Raw genomic sequence first — 25,787 nt, 5'->3', positions numbered from 1 at the left:
ATATTTAATTTAGGTCTACTCTTTATCCTAAATTATCAAATATAATCAGGTATGCTCTTTAACACGAATTTCAAGCAACATCAGTTAACTCGCACATAAACATATAATTAATACTTCAATCAATACTTGTATTAAAATCATGTTCATGAAAGGGACTATGCACTCACCTGAGAAGGTGGTGACTCGGTACTCGGACAGCGCTTCGTTTACTTTAAAATAATTTCCTTCGACGAAACCTAGTATTATCACCAATAGATTTTAGTCTATTATTCGCCGAGACTAATTAATAGTCTAGCTATTATTACTATTATATAAGCGTTAAAAAAATACTTATATAACCCATAATAATAGCCCAAGTATTTATTATATGTTCTTAATAACGTTCATATAATTAAATAAAAACTATATTAAAAATAGCGTAGACGTAGCTCACTTACAGCGGGTTTTATAGAAAACCAGGCTTTGCTTGGAGCAGCGTTTCCGAGCCGAAAAGCTCTTCTTCTCAGAGCCGTCGAGCACTCCGGGGCTTCCGCCTCGTGCTAGGGAGGTTCCCTAGGGATTTCGGGGGATTTCGGGGCTAGAGAGAGGTTCTAGAGAGAGAGTAAAGAGAAGAAAGAATGGAAAAGGTGTGAAGAAAATGAGGGTGGGAGAGGTGGTATTTATAGGGTGAAAATGGCTGAACTTGGTGCCACATGTCACCATCTAGTGGCAAGACTTGGGGAGAAAGCAATGGCCAAGATTGTGCCACATCACCCATTTTCGCACAACACACTTCCGACTTCTAAAATCCGTAACATTCACATACGACCTCCGTTTTTGACGTTCTTTATATCCACGCATAGGTAAAAATAATATCTACAACTTTCATTTTGACTCCGTCAGCTAATTCTCGACCGATCTTAAATTTAACAGTACGAGGCGTTTAGACTGTTAAATGACCGCGAAGAATTCGTAACTCCTTCATCCGGACTCCGTTTTCGTCTGTCTTTTTACCGTTGAGTTCCTATTAATGAGATCTTCAACTCTCATTTAGTTCACGTAAGCCAAAAACCGCTCGAACTAAAATTCGAGTTTCGGGCTGTACACTGCTAAGCCGAATCTTAGAAAAATCATAACTTCCTCATACGAAGTCAGATTTGGGCATTCTTTTTATCGACGCTCTTAGTTTAACATATTATACGACTTTTATTTAGATTGCTAAGGCTAAAAAGTCTTCTATCGTAAATTCACTATTTACGTCTTCCGGTGTTGTGCCGGTTTTGCCGTAAAACTTCGGCGGGCCATAACTTCTTCGTTATAACTCGGATTTCGGCGTTCTTTATATGTACGGAAACCTTGTGACATATTCTAAAACTTGGTTAAGACTATTCATTCAAAATAATCTTTTGTCGAAAAGTCATTTTTGACCCCTATTGCCTCTAAATTGACTAGCCCGGATCTGCGGGCGTTACAATTATCTCCCCCTTAGGATGATTACGTCCCGGAATCATCAACGAAACAAGGATCGTATAATGACTCCATACGTCATCTCTTCATCCTAGGTAATAATTATAACTTCTTTATTCCTTCAAGTCTATCTCTTAGACTGTAAGCAGTACTTGATCGTGCACCTGCTCTCTACCTCATATTAGACTCCAAATTATGACCTATCATTATGTGATGTACGTTTAGACTCAGGTCTCTTAAATTCTAAAACAGACTAAGCCTTCCTTCATGTTCTAATGTGATATAATCATACTTTAACATGTAGCATTTCTAGCTACCAACGAGCGCGATACTTCTATTGATCGCTTTGATTTTTAACCGTTTAGTTTAAGTCGGACGCTATATCAAACTTGGTTCTCTGAACCACGTAACCTACTCATCGTAGTCGGACTCAAGGTGATATGACCACTAGGGTCGGGATAACAACAATCTTCTTAGTCATTACCGAAACAATGGTAACGGCATACTTGAATAAAACGAAATCAATTACTGGCTTCTTGGTAACCTTGTGACTTTCCCTGATCCAAGTGTGAGTCCTGTGCTTCCGGTAGTATAGGCCTCTACTACCATTCACACCTACTCATACTCGTCCCATGTATTGTCCCGCAGTTTTTTCAAGTCACCATACAAGAAAACCATACAACAACTTAACACATCAGATAACAAAACAAAGGTTTTATATTATTTCTTGAAACTGTTACATAGGTGTTCAAGTTCACCCTAGACTATGCCTCTAACGGGCTACATCATGAGGTACTATCTACATGATTACTCCATAACTCGATCCTCGGATGTCAAGCCTTCACTCTTGAATCCTTGCATTGTCATCTGCTTCGTCAAGGATCATTTGAAATGCTCTCGCCTTTGGCTTTGGTGGTACATTTGGCTTTGTAGCCCTTTCTCTCTTTGGGCAGTCTTGTTTGAAGTGTCCTTCTTCTCCACACTTAAAGCACACTTCTCTCTTGGTTGTGCATTCGCTGGCGTAATGACCAGTCTTCCCGCATTTAAAGCATGTCGTATATTTAGAGCATTTCCCGATGTGCTTCTTTCTACACTTGTCACACCATTGCGTTCCTTCTTCAAACTTCGAGAAATTTCTCTTCTCGTTGGACCTTGAAGATCCTTCAAACTTTCTCTTCTCGCCAACCTCCATCTTGCTGGAGGCTCTTCCCTTGATCATATCTTCGACAGACTTGGCAGCCCAGATAGCTGCCTCTAGAGTAGGTGCTTGACGCACTGGCACCGCGTACTCCCATGGAAGTCGTTTTGCGTACTTGTCGATTTTCGTCAGCTCATCCGGAACAAGACGCAAGGCGAACTCCATCTTCTCTGTGAAGTTGTTGGTGTATTCATCGATTGACATGCTTCCCTTCTTCAGGGTTAGAAACTGGTTCTCTAGCTCAAGCAGGTTTTGAGCTGAGCAGTACTTTTGTTTGAATTGCACCAGAAATTCTGCCCATGTCAGTTGCAGAGGCTCATTAGGGCTCAGAGTCTTCCCCAAGGTATTCCACCAACGTACAGCGCCTCCTCGAAACTGACGCACTACAAATGTGGTATGTAGCTTCCCTCTACAACCGCATGTCATGAAGGCTAACTCCATCTCCGAGATCCAATCCATGACCCCGATCGGATCCTCCTTTCCAGTGAAAGTCGATGGCTTGCAAGTCATAAAATCCTTGTACTTGCATCCATTCCTCTCGACCTCGTCATCTTGGTTGTTTTGTCGAACTATTGGTGGGTTGACTTGACCAACAGTCCCACTGTAGTTTCCTTCCTCAGTCTGCCCTTCGTTCAACTCAGGCTGTTTGATCTGAATAGTGGCTTCCTCACGATTTTGCTGGAGCAAACGTCTAGTTTCCTCCATTTGACGATCCAACATCGCTTGGATCATCGCTTGCACTCCGGCCATTGTGACTGGCTCAGCGGCGGCTTCCATCACCGGTATGTGCTCAATCACTGGGGGTTGGTTTCTGTTCCCATTTGCATTCACGTTTCCGCTACGGGTTCTTGCCATCTTGATCTATACACCGAATAAGGTGAATCTAGATCTTTACTTAGGATTGACGGTTAAATCATCCTTATCACTCCAAAACGTTTATATGCTAGTTCTAATATCGTAGTCGTACGTTTAGAATCCTAAACACATAAGGTTTCCAGATCCGGTCGGCAACAGACCATAGATCCGAACAAGTAACAGCATATCAGGCACAAGTATTTAGCACATAAAAGCATTTTAGGCATAATTCCTAAAATAAGCTAGTGCTCACACCTCACAATCATCGCTTAGCATTCTAAGTTTAAGTCTAGAAATAAATCCATATTCCCAGCTCGCTTAAACTAATGCTCTGATACCAACTGTGACATCCCCAAAATCACGGCCAGAAAAGACCGATTTTTGTTTATGGTTTATAAAAATCAGAGTACTTCATTTTATAAAAAGGTTGCGGAATTTGTTCCCAGAAAAACATGGTAAATACGTTATTAAAACATTTTCGAAGAAACGTATTTATTTCATTTTAAAACATTTGGGATGTCATCGTTAATACAGGAACATAAGCATAAACAGAACTTACAATTATTCACACTAGTGGTCTACATCTCTTTAAATCTCTCAGTGTAATGTCACTTCATATCAACACCTGTGGTATAAATAAACTGAGTGGGTCAGGTTGGGAAACCTGGTGAGCACATAGGGATTTCAATCCCACAATGTTATACCATATATATAGTTTAAAATTCACAAAATATACAATTTCACCATATATATATATAAACAACTCTTATCCCACCCCGTTGATCCTCGCAACGAGGCTATCCATACTCTCGGACCTAAGATTAGTCGTTTTACCTACTCCATACTCTCGGATCAGAAATGAACGAATTTACCAAATCCATACTCTCGGACTAGGGACGAATGACTAATCCATACTCTCGGATTAAAGATGAATGATTATGCCTAATCCATACTCTCGGACTAGGGACAATAGCTAATCCATACTCTCGTATTAACGATGAATGATTATGCCTAATCCATACTCTCAGACTAGGGACAATAGCTAATCCATACTCTCGGATTAACGACGAATGATTATGCCTAATCCATATTCTCGGACTAGGGACAATGACTATGTCTAATCCATACTCCCGGATAAGTGACATATACTAACTTCTATTCTCTGAGTTTAACTCACTTGTACTCGTAAGAATATACTATCCAATATTCCTCATATTTAATTTAGGTCTACTCTTTATCCTAAATTATCAAATATAATCAGGTATGCTCTTTAACACGAATTTCAAGCAACATCAGTTAACTCGCACATAAACATATAATTAATACTTCAATCAATACTTGTATTAAAATCATGTTCATGAAAGGGACTATGCACTCACCTGAGAAGGTGGTGACTCGGTACTCGGACAGCGCTTCGTTTACTTTAAAATAATTTCCTTCGACGAAACCTAGTATTATCACCAATAGATTTTAGTCTATTATTCGCCGAGACTAATTAATAGTCTAGCTATTATTACTATTATATAAGCGTTAAAAAAATACTTATATAACCCATAATAATAGCCCAAGTATTTATTATATGTTCTTAATAACGTTCATATAATTAAATAAAAACTATATTAAAAATAGCGTAGACGTAGCTCACTTACAGCGGGTTTTATAGAAAACCAGGCTTTGCTTGGAGCAGCGTTTCCGAGCCGAAAAGCTCTTCTTCTCAGAGCCGTCGAGCACTCCGGGGCTTCCGCCTCGTGCTAGGGAGGTTCCCTAGGCTTTTCGGGGGATTTCGGGGCTAGAGAGAGGTTCTAGAGAGAGAGTAAAGAGAAGAAAGAATGGAAAAGGTGTGAAGAAAATGAGGGTGGGAGAGGTGGTATTTATAGGGTGAAAATGGCTGAACTTGGTGTCACATGTCACCATCTAGTGGCAAGACTTGGGGAGAAAGCAATGACCATGATTGTGCCACATCACCCATTTTCGCACAACACACTTCCGACTTCTAAAATCCGTAACTTTCACATACGACCTCCGTTTTTGACGTTCTTTATATCCACGCATAGGTAAAAATAATATCTACAACTTTCATTTTGACTCCGTCAGCTAATTCTCGACCGATCTTAAATTTAACAGTACGAGGCGTTTAGACTGTTAAATGACCGCGAAGAATTCGTAACTCCTTCATACGGACTCCGTTTTCGTCTGTCTTTTTACCGTTGAGTTCCTATTAATGAGATATTCAACTCTCATTTAGTTCACGTAATCCAAAAACCGCTCGAACTAAAATTCGAGTTTCGGGCTGTACACTGCTAAGCCGAATCTTAGAAAAATCATAACTTCCTCATACGAAGTCAGATTTGGGCGTTCTTTTTATCGACGCTCTTAGTTTAACATATTCTACGACTTTTATTTAGATTGCTAAGGCTAAAAAGTCTTCTATCGTAAATTCACTATTTACATCTTCCGGTGATGTGACGGTTTTGCCGTAAAACTTCGGCGGGCCATAACTTCTTCGTTATAACTCGGATTTCGGCGTTCTTTATATGTACGGAAACCTTGTGACATATTCTAAAACTTGGTTAAGACTATTCATTCTAAATAATCTTTTGTCAAAAAGTCATTTTTGACCCCTATTGCCTCTAAATTGACTAGCCCGGATCTGCGGGCGTTACACTTTTGATACATATGATCTATGGTTTTTATAATATGAAATAACTTGATAATGTTTTCTTAAAAAAATTCTTTTATGAATCGTTATATCAAAAATTAAATTGTTTGGTCTAGAATTTTAGGATGCTACAATTTGGTATCAGAGCATTGGTTCGAGAGATTCGGACACACCTTTGGGGGTGTCTGGACTCAAATCGAGGGTTTGAAAGATTTTTACAAGAAAATAGTTTTTTAAAAATTAAAATAAGAGTTTTGAGAAAAAACAAGGTGTGTGATGCGTGCAATCGGCCGAGCTCAATTAAGTTTTCCCCAAGATACCCATACAAGTTTGCTAAGATATATGCTATGATTATGAGAACTACATGATAGATTAGGGACAAGGATCTAGGAAGGATGCCTTATATGCCTATTGTATGTATGTGAACTGCATGCTAGATTATGGCTAAGGATCTAGGAAGATGCCTGATATGCCTATTGTATGTGCTTATTGAGTTGCATGATAGTACTGATTAGTTAATGATATGATAGCCTGGATAGGATATGTTTAGTTTGGGTTACTCAATGCCCGAATGTTGCATGCTTTGTGCTTTTAGGAGTCTTAGTAATATTTAATTAACTAGTAAACAAATATGTTAAGTTACATATTGCAAGGACTAAATAATTTTAGAAGGTTAGGTCTAGCCCTATTTCGCAGCTCTTGTCTGAGTCCAACCATTTTAGGGTAGGACCTCTCATTCGAAGAATTATCTAGTCTTAGTAATATGTAATGGTATTCGCAAGCTAGTTAGGGAGAGATAGCAGGGACTTCTTATGCAGCCGATGCCGGAGATTGGGTTGGAAAGTTACCCTAGGGTAAGCCTAGGATGAGTTTAGTGTAGAAAACAGTAATAGTGAAAAGGACTTGGTGAAGTCAAGGAAATGCTTGAGGAAAGTACAGATAGATGTGGAAAGTAGTATGGGCCCATACTACTAAAAGTAGAGGATCCATACTCGAATCAAGGAGGGATGAGATAGAACCAGGGAACGTGTAGAGTGTGTGAGACCTCTCGAAATTATGTATGACCCTGCCGATTATGTGTTTTGTTTCAGAATGGTGGTGACACATTTCAGAGTAGGAGGTTCAGGATCGAGATCAGGTTTAGGTTCGAGTGCGGGTTCCGAGCCGATTGATAATGGGTTACACAAGTTCATCACGTCACAAATTACAAGAGGAATCCTTGAGGCGACCCCGGTGATTTTCGGGTCGATCAAGGAAGGGATCATCGAGCTGATGGAGGAGCATCTCAGGGTGTTTAGGAGTGACATGGCATCTGGCCAGACAGGGACACACACACTCTCCTTCAAGGACTTCAGGGGATGTGGTGCGCCAGATTTCCACGGGGTGAAGGACCCCATTGTTGCCAGGAGGTGGATTGTAGACATCATGTCTACACAGTTGATGAGCTTCTTCCCTGAGGGGTCGAAGGTCCGGTAAACTGCAAGTTGTTTGAGAGACCGAGCTCAAGATTAGTGGGAGACAGTCAGTTATTCGTTGGGAGCCCCAACCATTGAGCCTATTACTTGGTCAGATTTTGTGACTTGGTTTTGGGTTGAGTTTGCGCCAACTATGGAGATTCAGTAGCTGGATAGGGAGTTTCTTGACATGAGACAGACAACTGAGTTGGTCGATGAGATTACCACCAAGTTCAGGGAGAGGGCCTTACTGGTGCCTCAGTACGCGGGGGACGAGGAGATGCGGAAGACCCGGTACTATGACGTGTTGAGAGCTGATATCAGGATATATGTCAGCCACTCAACATGCCCGACTTTGGAGGACATGATAGCTAGGGTGTGTGTGTGTGTGTGAGAGAGAGAGAGAGAGAGAGGGAGATTGATATAGAGCACATCCGGAAGATGAAGGTGGAGGATGGGTAGGTTACTGTGGTTTCAAGGAAGAAACCCAAGGGATCTGACAGTAAGTCAAAGGGCCAGCAGGGCTAGAGCCGCTACGGGAAATGCGGTAAGACTCATGAGGGAGTTTGTAGACTGGGATCATCGGGATGTTATAAGTGCGGAAAGCTTGGGTAATTTAGAAGGTATTGTACTGCCCCTACCCCACCCTCTAGGCATCAGACCTGATTTGCTTTCGTTGCAATCATAAGGGCCACAAAAATGCCAACTTCCCGAGACTAACATCAGGAGCGTCAGTGGCGACGCTAGATCCAACGACCCTGAGGATCACGGATGGCCAATAGGGCAAGACATATGCTCCAGTGTGAGGAGCCGAGCCTTCCAGTTGACCACCGAGGAGGTGCGTGCTGCACCGGATGTGGTGATGGGTATGTTTTCTTCTCCCTAGCTTTTATTACATGTCGGTTATGATATTTATGTGCTATGTTTATGTGTTTTGTTTTGGATCTTTCCATGTGAACGACATCCCAGTATAGGTGTTATTTGACTTGGGGGCTATCCGATCATTTGTCTCTATTGCTCTTCGTATGAGGTTTTCTAAGTCTTCGGGCATGTTGTATTGCCCTTTATAGGTGGAGATTGATGACGACCTATCTGTCCGGGCATCAGAGGTTTTCATAGATTGTGTTTTGAGGTTGTATGATGAACGCTTGTTAGATGCCATTTTATGCATATTTTAGGTTAGTTTTCATTATCATTTTGGCATCATATTTTGTACATTTTCATGTCATTTATTTAAATAATGTTCTACTCATGTCTTTCATTAGAATTCCCGTAGTGCTCATGTTTTTATGTCAATTTCAGATAGTTTGAGTGGAGCAATGCTTTGGGAGCAGTTGGATGTGCGTTTGGAGCTTAAAGTGGAGAGTGGGACTTATGGAGTATCTTGAGGAAGGATTTGAAGATGCTTTGGTCAAGAAATATTCGATCGAATTGATCACACGAAGATAGAATATGCAATCTAAAGTTAAAGGATGTTGCTGACAGCTTTGACCCCCTGTCAGTATTTTGACCATATCTCGAGAACCATAACTCCGATTGACGCGATTTAAAATGATATGAAAAGTAAACGAAATTTCGAACGCCCTAGGCACAACATGCGATTGCAGGTTGCCTTCATGCGATAGCATGTGGACTTTTTGCGATCGCAGGTTAAGTTGCAGCATGGATTCGAGGTTTTTTAGTGCCCAAAATTCATTCGGGAGTGAAAACTCAATACCTGTGATTGCAGGTTGTGTACATGCGATCACAGGTTGGCCAAAAAGTTCTAAAATAGCATCCTACTTCATTAAAAAGGCACGAGAGGCATTTCCTTTAAAACCTGCGATTGTAGGTTGTGTATATGCGATCGCATGCATGTCGTTTTTGCTGCTGGATGTATAAATAGACCCTAATAACCTTCCAGTAACCTAAGTTGGCGATTCCAGAGGTTCCACACGACGAAAATACGATTTTGGAGGTGTTTCTTCTCCGATTTCATCGATTTCTGAAGATCTGAAGACTGTGGAGCATCTCCTTCAAGTAGATTAGTAAGATTAGTTGTTTGATGTCTCTTTTCATTTGTTTTTATCATATTTTGGCCATGTCTTGCTAAATCCTAGTTTTTAGTTCTACAAAGACAAGTACGTTTCATGTGATTGATCATTAGATCTGGTTTTTGATTTGTGTTTCTATCTAGATTCTTCAATTTTGAGCTTAATGAATGTTTGATTTGAATTCTTGTTAGTCTGATCACCTAGCTAGGATTTTATCATTCTAGTTAATCAATTAATAGAATCCGTAATGGTTCTCATAAATTGGTAAAAGTAACAAGTATCAGATTAGTTTTTTTTTTTTGGGATTTAACTCTGGTATAAACTGTAAAAATCATATCTTTACGATTCCGAGCTTGTGAGAAGTATTGGATATTGCTGGAAATTTTACATAGATCTTAATGCAACTTTTCTGATCTTAATTAAGAGCTTGTTTGATTAGACAGTAAAAAGTTAGGGTGAATTGAAGAGCTTGTTTTGGTTAACTAAATATGGTAAAAGAGAAATTACTAGAGCTTGTTAGTTTTTATTAGTACCAGCTTAGATAGAACACACTTCAAATAACCGGATTTGGGTTGATTGCATGATTAGGGAAGTCGCAGCAGAGCTGAAATCATTTTTATTATTGATTCTCATTTAGTTTACTATCACTGCATTTTTAGTTTTTTAGTTTTTAATTAAAATCCCCTTTTATAATTTCTATCTTGACTAGATCATGCCTGATGCAAAAAGGCATTGACTATTAGGCCGTGTTCCTGAGGATTCGACCATGCTTCATTGTGCTATATATTTAGTGCAACCATCAGTGATAATTTATTTGCTTAATACACACGCGAAAACGTGTTACAAATTGGCGTTGTTGCCGGGGACACGGTGCTTTCTAATAGTTTTATGCCGAGAATTTTTTGTTTAGGTACACGTTTAGTTTTTGATCTAGAAATCGAGCGAACTGCAAGGAGACTGAAGAAAGAAGCAACAAGAAAGAAAAAATCAGCTGGTCTCTTTAGTTCATCATCCTCCCTACCTCCAGAAATTTCCACACCACAAGGCACTCCCTTGTGGAATGAACCAGATCCATTTTTTCCGAAAGTACCCCCATCTTCTCCTCAAAACAGCCCTTATAAAATATATTCCCCGCCCTCTTCTATTAAATATGAAACCATAGACTCTTCTGAAACCGAATTTGAAGACTTAACCATGAGTGGAGATGAAGCATAGAAGACCCTTAGAGAATGGGCCACTCAAGAGGTCAACCAGCATCCCCTTTGCATTATGTTTTCAGAAGCCCAAAACATCGAACTCAAATCTGGGTTGATTCACCTTCTTCCCACATTTCGCAGTCTAGAAAATGAAGACCCACATAAATTCCTCAAGGAATTTCATGTGGTATGTACAGGAATGAAGCCTCATGCAGTTACTGAAGACCAGATCAAACTAAGGGCATTCCCCTTTTCAGTTCAAGATTCAGCAAGAGAATGGTTATATGAACTCCCATTTGGTTCCATCACCACTTGGATAGAGCTTGTGAAGTTGTTCTTAGAGAAACATTTTCCAGAAACGCGAGTCTCCAGTCTCAAAAGAGAAATCCTTGGTATCAAACAAGGAAAAAGAGAAGCTTTACATACTTACTGGAAGAGATTCAAGAAGTTGTTGGTCAGTTGCCCCCAACATGGAATTAGTGATTAACAGCTCTATAACTGTTTCTGTGAAGGTCTGACACCCATGGAAAGACGCCTTATAAATGCTTCCAGTGGTGGTTCTTTGGGTGATATGACACCAACTGAAATTAGAGAGATGATTGAAAAGCTAGCGATCGAATCTAAACATTCCGGGAATGAAGACGAGTGGTATCCAGATCAACCAAGGGGTGTTAATGAAGTCAACAATGTTCATCTGGAAGCTCAGATATCTGAATTGACGAAAGTTGTTCTGCTCCTGACCAAAGAAAAAGCAGCTGCAAAGAAACAATGTGGGATTTGCTTGAAGATTGATCACCCTAATGACATGTACCCAATATTGCAAGAGGATACAGTTGCAGTAAAAATTGACAAGGACTACCACCAAAATTTTCAGAATAATTATCAGTAGAAACAACAATTTCAGCTTCCATCCAGATTTCAACAGCAACGGAATTTTCAGCAACCGGGTTTTCAGCAGACAAATTTTTATCAAAATTCTCACTTTCAGCCCAAATTTCAGAACTCGAATTTCTAGAATCAAAAACTTGCAACATCAACCCAGTAGCTCCAGTGTGGCTTAAGAAGATATAGTAAAGAGTCTTGCCACGAGCACCCAAGCATTGTAGACTGAAACTAGAGCTAGTATCAAGAATCTGGAGCAACAGGTGTCTCAACTTGCCACATTTGTGGGTCGTCTGGAGTCTCAAAGAAAGTTACCAAGGCATACTGAAAACAATCCAAAGCATAATGTGAGTGTTATTTTCTTGAGAAGCAGGAAAACATATGAAGGCCCAAGCTCATCTGAACCAGAAAACAAAGATGAAGAAGATTTTGAAGAGGTTCTGATAGATGAAGGAGATGTGGAAGGGATAGAAAATGAAGCTAAAGTTGAAGACTTTGAAGGGGTGTTGGTTGAAGAAGAATCTAAAAAGCTGGAAGAAAAAGAAACTCCAACACTACCCAAGCCAATTCTAAAGGAGTACAAGCCATTACCTTCATTCCCATCAAGACTGAAGAGTACGAAGCGTGAAAGAGACGATGAAGATATTATGGAAATTCTTCTCAAGGTTGAGGTGAATATCCCACTTTTATATATTATCCAACATATCCCTCGCTATGCTAAGTTTCTTATATAACTCAAAGAAAAAAAAATGAAATTTAATGAGATTGTAAAAGTTGGTGAAAATATCTCTTCTATTTTACAAAAAGGTTTGCCTCCAAAGTGCAAGGATCCGAGGATTTTCTTAGTTCCTTGTAAATTGGGGAAACTTAATTTTCCAAAAGTCATGCTTGATTTAGGAGCTTCAGTTAATGTCCTTCCCTATTCTGTTTTTGAAAAATAAAAAATGGGAACTTTACAAAAGACCGGGACAATTATACAGTTGATTGATCACTCAACAGTACACCCAAAAGGTGTGCTGGAGGATGTTCTTGTCCAAGTGGATAATCTGATTTTTCCAGCTGATTTTTACATTTTTGGACATGGGAAACTTGGATACTTCAGATACAAACTCTATTATTTTGGGAAGACCTTTTATGAAAACTACAAAAACAAAAATTGATGTTTTTGCTGGTACACTTTCAATGGAGTTTGATAAGGAAGTTGTGAACTTTAAAATTAATAATGATGATTTTCCTTCTGAAAATGTTTCTGTCAATTATATAGGTACCAACAGTCCTTTTCTAAGGGCTGCTCTGAGTTTTCTAATGTCTTTATGCAAGAAATTTTTTTAGATAGGAATTCATCTGATAATATATCCAAGGAGCTGGCTGAAGATAAGCTTGGGGAAAACGAAGGAGGGAACTTGGCTGTTGAAATGGAATTCGTAGAAGCTGATAAACCTGAAAAGAAGTTATCTGAAGGGGCTGAGATGGAGTTAAAAAGAAAAAAAATTTTGGAAGAAAAAGAGGGAAATGTGATTTCTGATATAAATCTGAAAAGAAAGGAATCTGAAAAAAATAATTATGGGAAGAAAAAGAAGAAGATCAGAAAACGGAAGAAGTCTGAAAATAATTTGAAAGATATTTCTGAAGATAATCTGGAGTTTTTCCAAATAGTTGAACAAGCTCCAGATCCACCCATCTTTCCATATTTGAAGGGATCTAGAGCGACAAGGAAAAGAGTTTAAAAAAGGGCAAAACCATACCATTTAATAATCTGGTTGGGCAAAGTCGAGCCAATGATTTTAAAAAAAGGGCGGCTTTTCGGGAGGCAACCCGATGAGTATTTTTTAGTTTTTATGCTATTAATAAAGAGATGGTCGCATTTCCAAGCAAACTTAGGGAAATTGGAGGATCTTCAGAGTTGCCGAAATTCAGATGTTTCGCCACATCTTCGTCAAAATCAGAATTTCTGCAAACTTATCAGGTACATTCTTTCCTAGCTGCACCCTTTTGTTTTTATTTTCTTTATTGACCTGTTCAATTCTCCCTGAGCATTGAGGACAATACATCATCTTAAGCTTGGGGAGGGGGTTAATGTAAAATGTTGCTTTTTTTCTTAAAAATTTTAATTTTTCAGTTTTTTATTTAAATTTTTTCAAAATTTATTTTTCTTTTTGCATTTTATTTTTTGCATTGCATTTGCATACTAAAAATTTGAAAATCCAAAAATATTTTATTTTCCTTTTTATTTTTCTGCATTCATAAAAAAAAACCCACAATATTTTATTTCTAGATATTTTTATTTTTATTTTCTGCATATAAAAATTTTAAAAAAAATCAATAAAATTCGAAAATTAAAAAATTGGAATATACATGAGATGAGGATATTTTTTTACATTTGATAGCTCTGTTAAGATGAAGTGTGATAGTTACCGAAAATAACGGTCTCATTACAATCAATATAAAGAATTATCTTTTCAAGTGCTTTAAATGTTTTTAATATGAACCAATATAAGAATCGGATAATTTTTACAATGGAAGTGTGGGATGAAAAAATGAACAGTGTTTTGAAAATAATTTCCTTGAATGCCTTAAAAAGAACCTAGATTGGATAACCTTTATCATTCCTTGAAGTACTGAACCCTATAGTTTCTGCGCCTTTTGAGGTTAGGAGGGAACTCTCGTTATACCTACAAAATAGTTATCATTTTTGAAGTACTGAAGATATGGTGGGCCTCAAAGTAAAATTCACGCCCAGTCAATATATATATATATATATATATATATATATATATATATATATATATATATATATATATATATATATATATGTTAGAAATGGTATATCAAGCAACTTGAAGAAATCTGCAATTCAAAGTCAAATCCATGTTAAGTTCAAGTCGAAATTAATAAGCAAGCAAGTTAAATCTAAAGAATTGATCAAGACGAAGAAGATGTGTGGTATGATGAGATTGATCCCTCGATAGTGGAATCATAGGGGTAAGCTTGGATTTTATGTCTATAATGGAGCTTACCGCATTTACTGGACGAGTTCGGAAAAAAGGAGGGGTCGGTCAAGCTATGTTTTTATAAACGAATTTTCGTGAAATTATTTTTAAAAATACGTTGTTTTCACAAATTTAATTCGGCGTAAAAATTATTTGCTCAAGCTTGTTTGACATATTAAACATGAAACATGAATCCTTAATATAAAGTATTGAGACTGTTGTCTAGGTAGTGATTTCATTGGAGCTTCCTCGTTGTGAAATCTAATCATGTGACAAAAAAAAGAGTGAAGTACTTTAGTTTAAGTTTTCTTTTTATTTTATTCTAATTCTTTTTATGTCATCTACATCTTTCCAATTGTTTATAATGTTATATCTTTTTCTTACTTGAGGGCAACTAAGGTTTAAGCGTGGGGAGATTTGTTAGAAGTCGTTTTATGCATCTTTTAGGGTAGTTTTCATTATCATTTTAGCATCATATTTTGTACATTTTCATGTCATTTATTTAAACAATATTCACCTCATGTCTTTCGTTAGAATTCCCGTACTACTCATGTTTTTATGTCAATTTCAGATAGTTTGAGTGGAGCAGTGCTTTGGGAGCAGTTGGATGCACGTTTGGAGCTTAAAGTGGAGCTTGGGACTTATGGAGTATGTTGATGAATGATTGGAAGATGATTTGGTCAAGAAACATTCAATCGAATTGATCACACGAAGATAGAATATGCAATCTAAAGTTAAAGGATGTTGATGGCAACTTTGACCCCCTGTCAGTATTTTGACCATATATCAAGAACCGTAACTCTGATTGACGCGATTCAAAATGATCTGAAAAGTAGACAAAATTTTGGACGTCTTAGGCACAACATGCTATCACAGGTTGTGTTCATGCGATCGCATGGGGCCTTTTTGCGATCGCAGGTTAGGTCGCAACATGGATTCGAGGTTTTTTAGTGCCCAAAATTCATTCAAGAGTGAAAACTCAATACCTGTGATCGCAGGTTGTGTACATACGATCGCAGGTTGGCCAAAAAGTGCTAAAATAGCATCCTACTTCATTAAAAAGGCACGAGACGTGTTTCCTTCAAAACCTGCGATTGCAGGTTGTGTACATACGATCACATGCACATCGTTTTTGCTGATGGACGTATAAATAGACCCTAATAACCTTCCAGTAACCTAAGTTGGCGATTCCAGAGGTTCCACATGATGAAAATACGATTTTGGAGGTGTTCCTTCTCCGATTTCATCGATTTCTAAAGATCTGAAGACTGTGGAGCATCTCCTTCAAGTAGATTAGTAAGATTAGTTGCTTGATGTCTCTTTTCATTTGTTTTTATCATATTTTGGCCATGTCTGGCTAAACCTTAGTTTTCAGTTCTGCAAAGACAAGTACTTTTCATGTGATTGATCATTAGATCTGGTTTTTATTTGTGTTTCTATCTAGATTCTTTAGTTTTGAGCTTAATGAATGTTTGATTTGAATTCTTGTTAGTCTGATCACCTAGCTAGGGTTTAATCATTCAAGTTAATCAATTAATAGAATCTGTAACTGTTCTAATAAATTGGTAAAAGTAACAAGTATTAGATTGCTTCTGTTTTGGGATTTAACTCTGGTATAAACTATAAAAATCATATCTTTATGCTTCCGAGCTTGTGAGAAGTATTAGATATTGCTGGGAATTTTACATAGATCTTAATGCAACTTTTCTGATCTTAATTAAGAGCTTGTTTGATTAGGCAGTAAAAAGTTAGGGTTAATTGAAGAGCTTGTTTTGGTTAACTAAATAAGGTAAAAGAGAAATTACTAAAGCTTGCTGGTTTTTCTTAGTACCAGCTTAGATAGAACGCACCTCAAATAACCAGATCTGGGTTGATTGCATGATTAGGGAAGTCGCAGCAGAGCTGAAATCGTTTTTATTATTGATTTTCATTTAGTTTACTATCACTGCATTTTTAGTTTTTTAGTTTTAATCATAATCCCCTTTTATAATTTCTATCTTGACTAGATTGTGCCTGATGCAAAAAGGCATTTACTGTTAGGATGTGTCCCTGAGCATTCAACCCTGCTTCCCTGTGCTATATTTTTAGTGCAACCAACAGTGATAATTTATTTGCTTAATACGCACACGATAACATTTTAACAACGCTACCTAGTAGATTTGGTTCCTATTCCGTTGCATGGGAAAAAGGTTATCATCAGTATGGATTGGGTGAGCCCTAATAGGGCAGTGATCAATTGTGCACAGTAGTTGGTATGTGTTAGGACCCAAAGTGAGGGAGAGCTAGTGATTCAGGGCGAGAGGCCGCATCGTGGACCAACTTTGTGTTCGGCAGAGAGGGCTAGGCGCTACCTTCTGCAGGGTTGTGCAGGGTATGTCGCCTACGTTATGGATACCCAGTAGGCGGGTAAGGCGACTGTGAGTGATGTACCAGTGGTGCAAGAGTACCCAAACGTAATTCCATAGGAGCTGTCTGGGATAGTGAGGATACCTCCGGAGAGACAGGTGGAGTTCCGGATCGACCTAGTCCATGGTGCGGCTCCGATAGCCAAGGCACCATATCAGTTGGCTCCTCCCGAGATGCAGGAGTTATCTACAGAGCTGCGGGAGTTGCTAGACAAAGGATTCATTAGACCAAACAGTTCGCCCTGGGATTGATGATCGCTTCGACCAGCTACAGGGGCATCTTGGTTTTCCAAGATAGATTTACGTTCGGGCTACCATCAGATAAGGGTCAGAGATAAGGAAGTATAGAAGACTGTTTTCCGGACTCACTATGGCCACTACGACTTCGTGGTGATGCCCTTTGGGCTCACCACTGCCCCTGCCTCGTTCATGGACCTCATGAACCGCATATACAGACCGATGTTGGATCGATCTGTGATTGTATTTATTGATGACATCTTGTTTTCTCCAAGATGCAGGAGCAACATGAGGAGCACTTGTGAGATGTGTTGGATACCCTGAGGGGGGAGAGCTTGTACGACAACTACTCCAAGTGCGATTTCTGGTTGCGCGAGATGCAGTTTCTTGGGCACCTTGTCAACCAGAACGGTATTTTGGTCGACCCGGCCAAAGTGAAAGTCGTGATGAGATGGGAGTTTCCAAAGTCTCCATCTGAGATTCGGTGTTTCCTTGGGTTAGCGGGCTATTATAGGGGATTCATACAAGACTTCTCCAAGATAGCAGTACCCTTGACCCGACTGATGAAGAAGGTCGTGGTCTTTTGTTGGGGGCCTGAGCAGCATGCAACGTTCGAGAGGCTGAGAGAGAGGTTGTGCAAGGCGCCTATCTTAGCCCTGCCAAAGGGCGTGGAGGATTTTGTAGTGTACTATGATGCCTCTATTTCAGGCTTGGGCGCAGTATTGATGCAGAGGGGGCACATCATCGCTTACACCTCGAGGCAACTAAAGCCTCACAAGGTGAACTACCCGACGCTTGATCTGGAGTTGCGGGCGGTTGTTTTCGCCCTCAAGATTCAGCGGCATTACCTATATGGGGTCCATTGTACCATATACACGAACCAAAAGAGCTTGAGGTACCTCATGGAACAGCCGAATATGAACACGAGGCAACATCGATGGCAAGATGTGGTGAAGGATTACGATTGTGAGATCCTATACCACCCAGGGACGACCAACATTGTGACCGATGCGCTTAACCGCAAGGCTGCCCGATCAGAGACCTTTGTTCGAGGATAACAATGGTGACTCCACTTTTGGAGCGGATTTGAGAGGTGCAGGTGGAGGGTATGAAGGAGGAGCGTTGGAAGTGTGAGCAAATCATAGGCTAGGTGGCATCAGTCGACTATGACAGCCTTGGGGTGCTGATCCTGCATGGGAGGGTCTGGGTTCCGTACTGGGGCGGAGTACGGTAGATTTTGATAGATAAGGCCCACAAGTCCAGATTTTCCATCCATCTCGGGGCGACGAAGATGTACAGAGATCTTCGCCCTGACTACTGGTGGTCCTGTATGAAGCGGGACGTAGCTTGGTACATCGAGAGATGCTTGACCTACATGAAGGTCAATGTAGAGGACTAGAGGCCTCACGACAAGACGCATCCGTTGGACATCCCTGTGTGGAAGTGGGAGGATATTACTATGGATTTCATCACGAAGCTTCCTAGGACCGCACAGGGAGTGGATTTGATTTGGGTCATTGTGGATTGGTTGACCAAGAGTGCCCACTTCATACCGATCCAGGAGAGCATTTCGGTTGAGAAGATGGCCGACATCTACATCAAAGAGGTAGTAGCTCGGAACGGAGTTCCAGTTTCTGTGATTTCTGACTGAGACCTGCGATTTACTTCTAGATTCTGGAAGAAAATCATGACAAGTTGGGCACTCGTCTGCACTTTAGCACGACTTTTCACCTGCAGACGGATGGTCAGAGCGAGCGGACCATCTAGACTCTGGAGGATATGATGCGGGAATACATCCTGTACTTCAGTGGTAGCTGGGATACCCACCTTCCCTTGACAGAGTTTTCTTACAATAATAGCTACCACGCGAGTATCGACCATCCTCCTTTTGAGATGTTATACAAGAGGAAGTGCAGAACCCCGATATGCTGGGGTGATGTTCGACAGAGGGTCATGGGGAGCACCGAAGTGGTACTCAAGATGACGGAGAGGATACAACCACTACTAGAAAAACAGCCTTTTACGACGCTCATTGCGCGTCGTAAAAGGCTCAGAGGACGCGCAAATGCGCGTCAAGGAAGGCCCTATCATAAAGAGAGACGACGCGCATTTACGACGTTCATTTACGACGTGCGTTTACAACACGCAATGCGTATCAAGGAAGGCCCTATCATAAAGGAAGACAACATGCATTCGCGTGTCGTAACCTTACGACGCGCGTGTTAATGACACGCAACGCGTATCAAGAAAGCCCCTGTCAAGAAAGGCCATGTCATAAATGAAGATGACACACATTTTTGCGTATCGTAATTTTAAATGTATAAAAAAAATTATATATTTATTAATTTTTAAATTAAATTTGCATTTAAAATCTCATAATAGAAATAAAATACTTTTTTGATAGATTTACTAATTTTCAAATTAAATAGCACATTAAAAGTCTCATAATACAAAATAAAATACCATAAACAATAAAGATAATTCATTGCACTAAGGACCATGTTAACAAAAGAATATAACATTATATACCATAAGTACCCTCAAGTAATCAATCTCTTACAATGTTACTAAAAATACTCTCAAGTAATCAATGTCTTACAAAGTTAAGAGACTTAGATACTCAGTTGGTATGTAATATGGCACTAAGAAGCCCAAAAATTGTTTGTGTTTTTCCTGTTCCTGGTGGATCCTACATGGACAAAAGGTAAGAATTAACATTTTCAAAGTACAATGCCTCAATAAGGAAATCAATGGTAACAGGCAAATCCGAATAAGAACAAACTTTATACATATATACATGGAAGTATTGTAATACACAATAATAGCAACAAATACCAAATTACCCTTTGCTTACCTTTTCTTATGGCCACCTCCAAAAGTGAGAACTTGATAAAAGATTTAGGTCACACATTCTCTCATCAAGCTCTGTATCCAAAAGTGAGAATTTGATAAAAGATTTTAAAAGTGGGAAAATATCAAGAATATAGAGGATAATACATTAAGAAAAAAAATTACCTTCACAAAGAGCAAGTTTCAACCTTCTTCCCCAACAATGTTTGAAAGCAAAAAGCTCATATATATTGATCTCTGCTAAAAGGATATATATTGCTTGATGATCTTTCTGCAAATTGAAGTACAAAATATATTAGATCATATGCCTAATATATTTTGTACTTCAATTTGCAGAAAGATCATCAAGCAATAGATATCCTTTTAGCAGAGATCGATATATAAAAGGGTTGTTATACTTGTTTACCTTTTCATCATCCTCATCACCAAAGTCCTCTTCATCAGCATCCTTTAAAAAAAGAATTTTCAAAAACAAAATCAGTAACACAATAATGAAGGAAGGTGGATTTCAAAAAAAGAAAAAGAAAAGGTTTTAAGAAAGGTTTTATTCAAGCAAACAATAAAAAGATGCTTATTTTTTTTATGCATGATTAATTAAAAGAATATATAATCTGAACATACTCCATCTTGAATTTAATCCATGTCATCTTCACATTGGGTCCCACTGAACCAGCTAAAGAAGTTGTTGCATCAAACCAATCAAGAAACAAAATATAGACCTTTTAGTTTATGTTTCTTGTTTACTTAACAAAAACAAGACTTAATCAAGAGAAAAAATATAGACCTTTTAGTTTATGTGTCATTGGCAGGGCTTCACCATAACATCTTCATTCATCTTTCATCACAAAGCCACAAAACTCTGTTAGCTTAGCTTCTTCACCATGATTTGAAAGCCAATTTGTATTTCTTTAAATGGGATTTAAATTTAATCAACTCTAATCCCTTATTTTACTAAATTGAGGCGAAAAGATCATTAAGTTTGACCCAACCATAATCACACCTGTCCCTAACCTTCTGTGTTGTGGAAAAAGCTAATCCAACCAAACCTCTTATCCTACCAACCTCTTTCTCAACTGCAGCCTTCAACTTAGCATCAACCTGAAACCAAACTCATTTTATACATTGACCAATTATAAAACACTTCATATCAATATCTGAAATTTTTAACTAATGACAAAAATAACCTTGTCAATGCAGCGATCAGCATCCACGAGATAACATAAGTAGAGAGTTTCTTGTACACATCAACCTCCGTATACTAGTCAAAAATTAAACAATCTTTTTTTTATAAAAAAAGAAATCTGGTAAAAAAAGCTTACGTAAACCCCAAAATCAGTTGGCCATGGTGTAGATTTCCAGATTGTTGCCGAGTCTGATTTTGCCAACTCCAATGGTTAGAATTGTGTGCCAAGAAGCCATTCGTATTGCTAGATTAATAAATAAAAATTAAGAACCCAAAATCCGTCAAAAAGGTATTTAAGCATTTTAAATTGTTTTTATATAAGATTCCATTAGAGAAAGGCAGTATAATTGAGGATGGCATACAAACACTGGTCCAGTGGAGAGTTCATTATTCCCATCAAACTAAAAATAGCATCAAAAGCATGAACCTTCAAGTCCAAAGTTAGATTAACCACCACACTTTCCAAACAAACAATATCATGCACCTGAATCAAATACACAAAAAATAATATCAAAAGAATTCAACATGCAGCCAAAAACAGGGTGGCATAGATAATTAGATTGTTACCTATAGTAATGTCACATAATGACCCAAGAACTTAAGATATATATGACAATACTTACAGGTTTGATTCAAAAACACACAAAGAGAAGAGGATAAGTACTCATCTGACGATTTTGAATCCTTTTCCCCACTTACTTCCTTTGACCCCATCCTTGATTCTTTTTACCATCTATTTTTTTCAACCAAATCCAATGCAATAGGAGGCTGAGAAAGCCTCATTCATCAACTACCTACCTGCAATGCAATAAACAAGTCAAATAAATTTAACTAGACATCTGGATTGAAGCATAAAAATCCAACATCCATATGATCTGGTTATGATTCATATGTTTCTAAATATATTAATTCTCTGATTATGGTGGTTTAAAGAATGATCAAGGAAGAAAAAAATTAAGTTTCAAATTGAGGGGTATAACAGTCAAAACAATGAATCTTAGTGGATTAAAGAACGAACATGGTAAAAGAAAAGGATATTAATTGGCAATATTTTGAATTTTAGCTAGCTTCAAAGGTAAGAAACATGACTGCGATAAAAAAGAAAAATATGATCTAATTTTGAAAATCTAATGAAGTAAACATGTAAACAGCATAATTGTCCATTATGTATAAAATTATGTGGATTGATAAATATATTTACTGAGACAGCATTTGCTGGAAAAAAAAAAAGCCCTAACAAAATATCAAGTTTATACATATAGAAACAAGAACACACCAGCTTAACTCACATAATAACTATGTTTCTGATTTATCCAATCCATGCAATAATGTTCCAATTTTTTTTTTTACCAATTTATGCAATCATCTTTCCCTTTTTAACCTATTTATGCAACTTATACACCCATGTTTCATCAGGTTAAACAGGTTGCTGGTAAAACATCGTATGTTTTGGTCCTACAATATATAATACACCGGTGCATATTTTCTAATAAAGAAACAAATTTGTTGCAGAATCGGGAAGAGGGTGTATGTTGTTTCATAAATATGCATATGCATTTAATCCTTTTAAATATAAAACACTCCAACCATAATTCACATGTCTACTTTTACCAATTTATTTTATGCAACATATATGCAGCTGACACGAATGAATTATACAACAAGTTAGGAGTAAAATAAGGGATGGTTGCATATTTAGTATGATAAATAAAGAGATTTGTGGCATAAGGGTGCATAAATAATAAGAAGCAAAAAGGAAGAGGAAAGCTGACATACATAATCAGCAAATTTCTGAATAGGTGCTTTTGACATAATACATAAGAGTGCTCCCACTATGTGACATAATCTGGACAGGTGATGACCATGAAGAACCATTTTTAGTTTGAACAGATGATGACATGGGCTTCTGCATTGGGACATGTACTTGATGTTGTTGTTGTTGAACAGAAGAACCACCACCTTTATTCTCTTGTTCTTTAAGAATGTACCTTAAGGAAGTATGCCTTGCAATCTTTCCTGAATCAGTTGACCAAGCTGGAGCAGGAGTAGGAGTTGCAGTCTCCCCTTTCCAGACAACAAAATCTCTAAATGAAGGACCTGAAGGGATAGCTGGCAGCAAAAAATCTCAGGCAAAAACTAGATGATATAATGATCAACTTGACAAATCATACCTAGACCTTCTATTGAAGAAACCCCTCAAAACTAGATGATATAATGATCAACTTGACAAATCATCCTAATCAATGAATCATTAAACCCTATACTCAATTAGGATGGACCAGAGCAACAATTAGAAAGCCTTTGGTACTGTTAAACCTAAGGATTCAAATAATGCCTAGATAGAAAAATGAATCTAATCAAGTAAAGTAACTAACGAACTATTGTAATCATACCATCTAATAGATAGCTTTGGGAAAAAGCCGGTGGTGATGTCCATAAGAATTTTTCGGAGGAACCCTACTCTCGAAGTGAAAATCAGAAAGAGCTTTCTGATCAGGAAGTGGCCTGAAAAGCAAGTCCTCAGTGAATTCTTCTCCATCGATTTGTTCTACTACTTCTCTCGTGGATTCAGAGGCAACGTGGAGTACAAACACTAACAGCATGAAGATGGAAAGTAAAGGAGCCATGAGACTCTTATAGAAGAACGAAAACATTGAGAAGTTAGAATCAAGAAAAACATACCTTAATAAGACACAGGGCTTGTAAATTTGAGCAATAGAAGCAGTGACCCTAAGGTCACCGGACCTAATGTTGCTGGCAAGGTTAGGCGAGGTGAGATTGCCGAAGATGAGGGGCTCCATCATCTGGGTGACGCTGGAAAGCGTTGGACGGTGGGGTGGGGCTAGACGGAGGTTAAAGGTGGGAGGCGCCAACACCAAGAGAAACATCGGAGGTGGGAGAAGCTGTCGACATCGAGAACTGAGAAGAAGAGAAAGGGTTTGTTGAAGTGAGAAGGAGAGAAAGGGAAGTTGAAGAGAGAACGAGCTGTACAGGAGGGCAATCGGGGCAAGTTCTTGAAAAAAATCCCTAGCTACTAGGGAAATTAAAGTGGAGGGAGAAAAAAAAGGAAGGCGGGGATTTTAAGTTTTTGGGATTTCATTTTCCCCGGATGGAACGCGCGTGTTCTATTAAAATTTATAAAGCGACGGTCGTAGACGACACGCAGGTGCCCTCCGTTTTTTTTTTTTTTTTTTTTTTTTTTTTTTTTTTTTTTGTTTAGACACTAATTTTAGGGCAAACAAAAATGCGCGTCTGAAATCCTTTAAATTTTGGAAGAGATGATATTATTTTTTAGACACTCACCTTTGCGTATCATAAATCACTGCGTGTCATGGTTCGCGCGTCGTAAAAGGCTATTTTTCTAGTAGTGAGCAGGTCAGGAGCAGACTTCAGACTGCTCAGATTCGGCAGAAGAGCTATGCTGACAGACGCCGATCGGACCTGGAGTTCCAGGTCGGGGATATGGTTCTCCTGAAGGTGTCACCTTGGAAAGGTGTCATCCAGTTTAGGAAGCGGGGCAAGTTGGGCCCCAGGTATATTGTTCCTTTTAGGGTTGCAGCCTGGGTGGACAACGTGACATATATGCTGGATCTTCCAGCCGAGCTTAGTCAGATCCGCAGTACCTTTCATGTCTCCCAGTTATGGGACTTGAAGTCTACTCAACGAGTCAAGAAGCATCGACTCAATGAGTAGGGCTGCTAGAGTGAAACACTAATTTTTAAGGTTTGCACCCTATTTAAAGACCTTAACACCCCCATTGTGGCCTCCCCCATCGCCTCCCTTAGTCCAAAAAACCCTAATTTGTGATCTTGATCTTTGTGAGTGTGTGTGAGTGAAAAAGGAGTGATTCTTTAGTATTTTCTTGAAGGAGTGGAAGCTAGAAGTGCTTGGTTGAAGGAAGGAGTTTTGGATCAAGAAGAAGAACTTCTTTTCCAGTTCATTTGAGGTATAAAGTCTATACCTTGTCTATTTATTTACTAGATCTCTTCATGGGGTAGTTTAGGGCTATATGGAGCATATTATGGAACCATTCATGGATGCAACCATGTTTTGGGGTAATAACTTCAGATCCAGAGTCTTTGAGGGACTCCATGGCATAAAGGTGCCAACTTTATGGCCATAAGAGTCCCATGCATCATATAAACCACTTTTTACGGCTTTTGAGTTAAATAACCCATGTATGCACGTAAAGTTAGAAACTTTACGTGATATATCGACCCTAGGGAACTAGATCTATGTTTTGGATGCAATAAGCCTGATTAAAAGCGACTGTATGGATTTAGTCTATGGGGGACTCAACAGTTGTTCATACAACTCGACAAGTTGGGTCGTGGTCCCATAACCTTTTCTGTTACTGAGTAAACTAGTTGATTCTAGGAGATGCCTCAGTGAGTTGGAC

General features: G+C 38.7%; 1 protein-coding gene and 1 long non-coding RNA gene across 4 annotated transcripts in view; one reads left to right on the top strand and one right to left on the bottom strand.

Moving 5' to 3' along the window:
• The window catches only part of LOC144997933 (signal peptidase complex subunit 2-like), a 28,234-nt gene extending 17,374 nt beyond the window's left edge, over positions 1-10,860 (top strand). Inside the window, exon 6 of the mRNA XM_078957797.1 lies at positions 10,556-10,860. Coding sequence (XP_078813923.1) covers positions 10,556-10,860 — 305 coding nt within the window. The remainder of the gene's footprint in view (positions 1-10,555) is intronic.
• Positions 10,861-19,872: 9,012 nt separating this feature from the next.
• Positions 19,873-23,476, bottom strand: LOC144998191 (uncharacterized). 3 transcript variants are annotated; one of them, XR_013660189.1, is made up of 10 exons: positions 23,165-23,476; positions 21,751-22,186; positions 21,390-21,632; positions 21,206-21,303; positions 20,990-21,040; positions 20,827-20,878; positions 20,612-20,653; positions 20,371-20,476; positions 20,210-20,280; positions 19,873-20,044 (listed from the first exon to the last, which is right to left on the bottom strand). It is a non-coding gene; the product is annotated as an uncharacterized LOC144998191 (long non-coding RNA). The 3 variants fall into 3 exon arrangements; XR_013660191.1 differs by having other exon boundaries at positions 21,217-21,303; XR_013660190.1 differs by having other exon boundaries at positions 21,525-21,632.
• Positions 23,477-25,787: the final 2,311 nt, after the last annotated feature.

Source organism: Lactuca saligna, chromosome 5 (genome assembly GCF_052625555.1).
Source record: "Lactuca saligna cultivar CGN05327 chromosome 5, ASM5262555v1, whole genome shotgun sequence".
Taxonomy (NCBI): domain Eukaryota; kingdom Viridiplantae; phylum Streptophyta; class Magnoliopsida; order Asterales; family Asteraceae; genus Lactuca; species Lactuca saligna.
This window is presented reverse-complemented; position numbering and strand designations above follow the sequence as displayed.